Source organism: Henckelia pumila, chromosome 3, assembly GCF_033568475.1.
Source record: "Henckelia pumila isolate YLH828 chromosome 3, ASM3356847v2, whole genome shotgun sequence".
Lineage (NCBI taxonomy): Eukaryota > Viridiplantae > Streptophyta > Magnoliopsida > Lamiales > Gesneriaceae > Henckelia > Henckelia pumila.
The window spans coordinates 91,069,740-91,078,122 of NC_133122.1; the positions used below are offsets into that span (position 1 = coordinate 91,069,740).

General features: G+C 36.8%; 2 protein-coding genes across 2 annotated transcripts; both read left to right on the plus strand.

Annotated features, from left to right (window-relative positions):
• Positions 1 to 1,431: 1,431 nt before the first annotated feature.
• Positions 1,432 to 2,352, plus strand: LOC140889208 (uncharacterized). Its single transcript, XM_073296914.1, has 2 exons — positions 1,432 to 1,795; positions 1,928 to 2,352. Exons 1-2 carry the CDS (start codon positions 1,432 to 1,434, stop codon positions 2,350 to 2,352), a joined length of 789 nt encoding a protein of 262 aa, XP_073153015.1.
• Positions 2,353 to 2,897: 545 nt separating this feature from the next.
• LOC140889209 (uncharacterized) lies at positions 2,898 to 3,515 on the plus strand. The gene has a single exon (XM_073296915.1). It carries the CDS (start codon positions 2,898 to 2,900, stop codon positions 3,513 to 3,515), a length of 618 nt encoding a protein of 205 aa, XP_073153016.1.
• Positions 3,516 to 8,383: the final 4,868 nt, after the last annotated feature.

Sequence of the window (8,383 nt, forward strand, 5' to 3'; positions counted from 1 at the left end):
GTAACTGTACCCAATCCCGACACCTGATGACCCCAATAGAGTCGGTAAACGAGTCAAAGTATAGTACTAGCATATAGAGTCTCAATGATGTTTCAAGTAGTAAGGACTAATGGTGTACAATCAAAACCGCGGACTTTATCCACACGATAAGTGATAACCACTTGGAAAGTCCGTATAGGGTAGTTCGATCATTCATCATATGAATATCCATTTGCATGCTTTGAACATCTCCAATGAAACGTGGTACTTGGCATCACAAATGCTAGTCTCAATCTCGAACGATCCTTATCCTTATTAGCGGACGGCTCAATCTACTAGGAACTGTTTAGAATATACAGTGACTATAAGATGTGTTTCATAATAGTGATCTCTCTTTATTCACTATCTCATCTTACTTACACTATAGTATATTCAAGGTCTTAATCAAAACAACAATAGTATATCACAATATAACAATATGAAAAAAGACAAAGAAAATGCCATTAATGAATGTAAATTATATTAAACAAAGATTGTTTATACATAGAGTCATAAAAGCCCTTAGCCACAAGTTGGCTAACCGGGCACCCACTCTTTCATGGTCTATGCAGTAAATGTGCTGAGATCTAGCCCAAAATTAGTAGACATTCCAGTTGTAAAAGAATTTGCAGATGTGTTTCCAGAGAAAATTACGGCTTTTCCTCCAGCCCGTGAGATTGAATTCAGTATTGAGTCATTGTCTGGTACTTTACCTATTTCGAAAGCCCCTTACAAAATGGCACCACTGGAACTTAAAGAACTCAAGGAGCAACTTGAAGATTTGTTAGCCAAGGGATACATCAGACCGAGTGTGTCACCTTGGGGTGCTCCGGTGCTATTTGTAAGAAAGAAAGATGGGTCGATGAGATTATGTATCGACTATTGGCAATTTAATAAAGCCACGGTAAAGAATAAGTACCATTTACCTTGAATAGATGATTTATTTGATCAATTGCAGGGTTCTTCTATCTATTCGAAGATTGATTTGCGATCTGGATACCATCAATTGAGGGTCAGAGAGGCAGATGTTCCCAAGATCGCATTTAGAACCAAGTATGGGCATTTTGAATTCCTGGTTATGCCTTTTGGAGTGATGAATGCTCCTGCTGTGTTCATGGATTTAATGAACAGATTTTTTAAAAGTATGTTGACGAGTTTGTGGTGATATTTATTGATGATATTCTGATCTATTCTAAGAATGAGATTTAACATGCAGAACACTTGAGAATTATATTGCAAATTTTGAGAAAATAACAGTTATATGTCAAGTTGTCCAAGTGAGAGTTTTGGTTGGACAAGGTTGTATTTCTTGGTCATGTGGTTTCAGGAGAAGGGATTGCAGTTGATCCTAGTAAGGTTGAGGCAGTGATTAACTGGCCTAGACCTACTTCTATTCCTAAGATACGCAGTTTTATGGGTTTAGCAAGGTATTATCAAAGATTTATTGAGGGTTTCTCCAGTATTGCAAAACCAATTACCCAGTTAACCCAGAAGAATGCTCCATATGTTTGGACAGATGCATGTGAGTCAAGCTTTGTTGAGATGAAGAGGAGACTGACCAGTGCTCATGTATTGACTATTACATCAGGTACATGTGGTTTTGTTGTTTATTGTGACGCGTCTCACAGAGGTTTGGGCTGCGTGCTTACACAGGGATGCCATGTGATAGCCTATGCATCAAGGCAGTTGAAGCCACACGAGACCCGATATCCCGTACATGATCTTGAACTGGCAGCCATCGTTTTTGCCTTGAATATTTGGCGTCATTATTTGTACGGTAAGACATTTGAAATATTTTCTGATCATAAGAGTTTGAAATATCTATTTTCTCAGGCTTAACTGAAAATGAGACAGAGGCGATGGTTAGACTTGCTGAAAGATTTTGACTTTGAGATTACGTATTATCCAGGGAAGTCTAACGCAGTTGCCGATGCCCTCAGTAGGAAATTATGCAATTTGTCTCTGTCTACGATGAGTGTGTCTAGATTGATTGAGAATTTTTGTGCTTCTTGCTTGTATTTTGAGACAGATATGCAATCGATCAGAATTTTTGCAATCCAAGCAGAACCTGAATTACTGATGAGAATTAAAGAAGCACAGAAATTCGATCAGAACATCCATAGTTCAGTTGAGAAAGTTAGATCTGGACATCTGTCAGAATACCAGGCCAGTGATGATGGAACTTTGTTTGTGAATAATCGTATTGTTGTGCCACATATTTCAGAATTAAGACAACAAATTCTACAAGAGGCACATTGCAATAAATTCAGTGTACACCCAGGTGATAGAAAATTGTATAACGACTTGAAAACTCAATACTGGTGGAAAATATGAAAGCAGACGTGACAGAATTTGTATCCTGATGTCTAAACTGTCAGCAGGTGAAAGCAGAAAGAAAGCGACCGGGTGGTTTATTGTACAGTTTAGCAATTCCAGAGTGGAAATGGGATCACATCACTATGGATTTTGTCACGAAACTACCAAAATCCTTGAGAGGATGCGATGCAATCTGGGTAGTCGTTGACAGACTAACTAAGTCTTCATACTTTATTACTTATCAGATGACATACCGACATGATCATATGGCCAACATTTACGTCCGAGATGTAGTGAGATTACACGGTGTGCCGAAATCTATCGTTTCAGATCGAGACCCTAGATTTACTTCGCACTTTTGGCATAGTTTGCAAGACGCTCTTGGTACTCATTTTCACTTGAGTACATCTTATCATCCTCAGAGAGACGGACAGTCAGAGCGGACTATCTAGACTTTAGAGGATATGCTGAGAGCTGTGGTACTAGAATTTGATACCAGCTGGCAAGATTCATTGCCACTTGTTGAATTTTCCTATAATAACAGCTATCGGGCGAGCATTGAGATGGCTCCTTTTGAAGCGTTATATGGTAGAAAATGCAGATCTCCGTTATTTTGGGATGATATTTCAGAAGTACCAGTGACTGGGCTAGATATGATCAGAGAGATGTCAGATAAGGTAAATTTGATTCAGTCTAGAATGAGAGCAGCACCGGACAGACAAGCCAAGTATGCTAATTTCAGACGCAGGCCCTTAAGTTTTGAGAAATTTGACCGTGTGTTCTTGAAGATATCTCCTTTCCGAGGTGCAGTCCGTTTTGGAAAGAGGGGTAAGTTGTCACTGGGATACATTGGGCCATATGAGATTCTAGACAGAGTTGGTGACCTAGCATACAGATTAGCTCTTCCTCCAGCTCTATTAGGTATTCATGACGTATTCCATGTATCCATGTTGAAGAAGTATCGACCAGATCTTTTCCACGTACTTCAACCAGATGAGGCAGAACTGGATGAGACGTTGAGCTACTTTGAACGACCGATAAAGATTATGGACAGAAAAGATAAACTCAGAAATAAGTCGATTCCCTTGCTTAAAGTACAGTGGATCAGACACGGTATTGAAAAAGTGACTTGGGAGTTGGATCAGGATATGAGACAGAAGAATCCCGAGCTTTTTGTATGAGATTTGCTGCTTTGTAATTCAGACCAATTTAATTTTTATTGGGATGTACTTTAGATTTTGAGGAAAAAATCTTTTATTAGATGAGAGGAATTGTAATGCCCCAAAAAATATTCAATTAAATAATTTATGAGAATTGGTGTTAAAATTTCCAAGTTTAAGAAATTAAAGGATTGAAATTGAAGTTTGGAGATAATCAGGGACTAGATTACAATTTTGGGAATATCCAGGGACTAAACTATAAATATGGGTTGACTCATTAATTGCATCAATTATTAAGATTATATGCATGTCTTGTATGCATATCTACTCCTTCATCACCTTCACGAGAGAGAATAAGCCATAGCCGACACCTTCCAAGCTTTTGTTCTTCCGATCCGACTCGATCCAACCGGTAGAATTTTGATCCGGGCACGGTTTCGCGATCCTCGCAACAAGGGTTACGTTTCTACATAAGTATGATTAAATTTTACCAAGTTATAATTTTTGGGATATTTTTGGATTCGAGTTTTGATGGTATAAGTATGTTCTTGAGATAATAGAGATGGTATATCTAAGACGATCTGAGAAAATACCATCGTTTGAACATATTTTTTATTTTCGAAGTATTTTTGAAATTTTTGGAAATTTTGGATGATGAATTTCAAAATTTAAGGATTATTTTGATGATGATATTGTGATGGAATTGTGATAATATTGGTGTTGAGAATTTTTGGAAATATCGATTTTGAGACGTTATGCCGTCAGGTTGAATTTTGAAGAAATTGTTATATGATTATTTAGAAAGAATGGCAAGGAATGATATTGAGAAATAATGTTGTCCATTTCAGATTTTTGAATTGGAATTTATTGAATTGGAATCGCAAAAAATCGAGTTGTTAAGAGTTCGATCAAGATTGAGATTGTTTATTGTTTGAAATGCGATTTTTGGATCGAACAAGAAATTGATATGAATTTCATATTTATATAGCTTTCAAGACTTGAGCATTTCCGGACTCGGAATTGATGTATGTATAGACCATGAAGAGCTTGGGATTGAATCATCGAGAAGATTTGAGATTCTCGAGCCCAATAAAATCACACTTATTTGCTAATATTATTTAAATTATATGAATTGATTGAATAGCATGAAATTATGAATTTGATTGTTATTCGATGATTATAGATATATGATTCATACTATTGATTTGATATATGAGATGAGATGCTCAGATTGAGCAAAGAATTTGATATATTGAATTGCATCATCTCATTCATATTGAGTTAGATTTGTTAAGATTTGATGGCAGACTTGCCTAGATTGCAGCGGACGTTTGGGTCTATATTTAAGTGGCATGGAATGTAGAGAAACTTTCATGACCAGAATACTCTATATTGGAGTTCCAAAGTCCGGGGTTGAGAAGCTCAATGCCCACCCCTATTGAGAGAGTGAGTAGGTGGTGACGTTGTGTTTTCTTTTCCCTTGGGATCCCTAAGACCGAGATTCAGACTGAATCAGAGAATTGATAACTCCAGATTCTTGAGCATGCATTTCATCCATGCATTATCCATTTGAGATTACTTATGGATTTATATTGATATCATTGAAAGGTTTAAATTCTCATTTGTTTCTGTCATTCATACTGGGTTTTTATACTCATCGGTTTTTTGGCTGTTGCTTTGTCTTGTGTGTGTGCATTGCAACAGGTGGTTCCGGGTCAAGCTTTAGAGGACCTTGAGGATTAAGAATTGAGAGTAGAAGTGGAGCTCAGGTCTAGCAGTCGAGTGGTTTTAAATTCATGTTGAAAACATGTTGAATATTTGAGATTTCAAACTTGTTGCATTTTATACTCGTTTGAATGATTTTCGGACATCTTTTTATTGTGTAATTTGATCAAGACTTTGAGATATCACCATTTTGTGTTTTTGAAACATGAAAAGAAGAAAAAAAATAGAATTTTCCGAAGCCAATGTGCGCCCGCGCATCCAGAGCGCAAAAATGTGCAGAGGAGGCACGCCCTTCGCCTCCATCCTAAAAAAAAATTCTTTCCGCGACGCGTTTTTGCATCGCCAAATGTAAGACATGCGTCTCCAAAAGTCATATTGATTATTTTAAGTATTTTCACCCGAGGTCTCCACAGCCTCTTCTCCGAAAAACGCTCTTTTCTTAACTGCAACCAAACTCAATCACCTGGTTCTAACACAACCTTCTTTCTTCCTTTATTCGCTTGCTTAATATACTACACATTATTCTTCTTGATATTCTCACGTACTCTCTCATGCAAGCTCCTCACAAATTCAGTTTTCTTCTTCCCATCCATATTAACCCTTTCACTCATAGGTAACGACATCAAATCCAACGGAGTCAATGGGTTAAAATCATAAACAATTTCAAAAGGTGAATACTTAGTAGTAGAATGCACACTACGATTATAAGCAAATTCAATAAATGGCAAACAATCTTTCCAAATTTTCAAGTTCTTTTTAATGATAAAACGCAACAATTTCCCTAAAGTTTTATGAACTACCTCATTTTGTCCATCAGTTTGTGGATGACAACTAGTAGAAAACAACAACTTAATTCCAAGTTTACACCACAATGTTTTCCAAAAGTAACTTAAAAATCGAGTATCCCTATCAGAAACAATACTTCTAGGCATGTCAAGCAATCTCACAATTTCATTAAAGAACAAATCTGCAACATGCGAAGCATCATCTGATTTTTGACAAGTAATAAAATGTGACATTTTTTAAAACCTATCAACCACAACATAGATAGAATCCCTACCCTTCTTAGATCTCGGTAATCCAAGAACAAAATCCATGGAAATATCTACCCACGGTTCATTAGGTACTGGAAATGGAGTATATAACCCATGTGGTTGTGATCCAGACTTTTCTTTCTTACAAGTCACACACAGCTCACACATTCTCTCAACATCATGCTTCATATGTGGCCAATAAAAGTGCTCATGCAAAATTTGATATGTTTATTCACACCAAAATGCCCCATTAAACCACCACTATGTGATTTCCTAACAAGTAATTCTCTGATTGAAGACCTAGGAATGCTTAACTTATCTTCCTTAAACAAATAACCATCATGCATGTAAAACTTATCCTTTGGACCACGCATACACAACGCATAAATTTCACCAAAATCATCATCATTCGCATACAAATCTTTCACATGCTCAAACCCCAAAAATTTAAAATCTAAAGTATTTAAGAGCACGTACCTTCGTGACAACGCATCCGCATGTATATCTTTTTTCAAAGTATGAATCTCTGAAAATTGTAATGTTGATGCACTGATGCTTGTGAACTAGTGGTAGGAATATATATTCTGAACACTCTGCTCTCTTTCTACTCTTTCTGATTCCTCACCCTTTAGATGATAAACATATAAGGGGATGATATCAGTTAGCCATGAAAATCACGAGTAAATTGGTGCGTAAATTGATTATGTGATTCTATTGAATATATATGATTTCAGTTCTGCTCTGATTCTGTATGAATATGTATGATTTATGATAAAATGATTTAAAAGCTGGAATATTTCTCCCATTTACTCAGTGACACCTATATCACTCACCCAACCAAAACTATCTCAGATAATAACGAAGAAGAGCTAAAACAAATATGAGCAAAACCAGTTCTGGGGCTGGTGAATACTGAACGAGACTACCTATATTTAGTTCTGCTTTAGTTTATTATTTTTAGACGCTTCATTTAGACTATGTAATTTTAGCTTTAAACTGTATAAATAAATTGATTCTACATTATGGAAAGACAATGTAATTTCAGTTTATGAATGAAAAACTGGTTATTTTTGGAATTTCTCAAATCGGAGGCTTGTTTTTTAATGTTAAATGTTAAATAAAGTCGATGTAAACTAGGCCCAGTTTTGGAGCATGACATTGAAGTGGTATCAGAGCCGGTCACCAGCAGGAACTCCGAGAAATAAGTACTATGCGGGGCAAAGTCCTACGTGTTGGGAGCCACCTCTTGAAACAATGGGGTAAATTGTTACATGATGGAAGCCATCTATTGAACCTGTACGATCCACCTCTAGATCTCCGGTGCTGGTGGATCAAGGGGGGCAGATCGAAACGAGGACGTCGCATTCCGAAGGATGGGTGATTGTGATACCCCTATCCCACATGGAAAAAATAAAAGATTTAAAATGAGTTTATAATAGGCTACAATGGAATTTTATAGAAAATTGGGTTTATCATTTTCGTAAAGCGAGGATGAATAAGAAGTAATTGCTATAGGGGCTCATTGTGCAGTCATGGGCCTGGGCCTAGGGCGTGATAGTACCTGATGATTCCGTTTTGGGAGACGAGATCTTGTCTCAGGCCCACAATAGTAGATTCTCTATTCATCTAGGCAGTATGAAAATTTATAAGGATTTACGTACGAGGTTCTAGTGGAAGGAATTGAAGCGCAACGTCTATAATTTTGTATCTAGGTGCCTTGTTTTCCAGCATGTATAGTCCGAACCCTGAGAACTATTTCAGCGTTTAGAGATTTCTGAATGGAAGTGGGAGGTGGGAGCACGTGATGATGGACTTTGTCACCCACTTGTCGGTGTCTTCCAAGAACAGTGATGAGATTTGGGTTGTGGCAGACCAGTTGTCTAAGTCTGCACATTTCCTTTTGTATAATCGGGATTTCACATTTGATATTATGGTGCGCTTTTACATTCAGAAGATGTTGCGTATTTTTTTTCTCTCAAGTGCACGATGTCAAGTTTTAATATTTAGTGAGTAGAGTATCGTTCCCACGAGGAGTATGTTTTGAAAATTATATCAATGCTTTTAATTAAAATAGGCTAAACTTTATTTAGAAAATTAAATATGAGATTTTTCAAAATTTAAATAAATTAA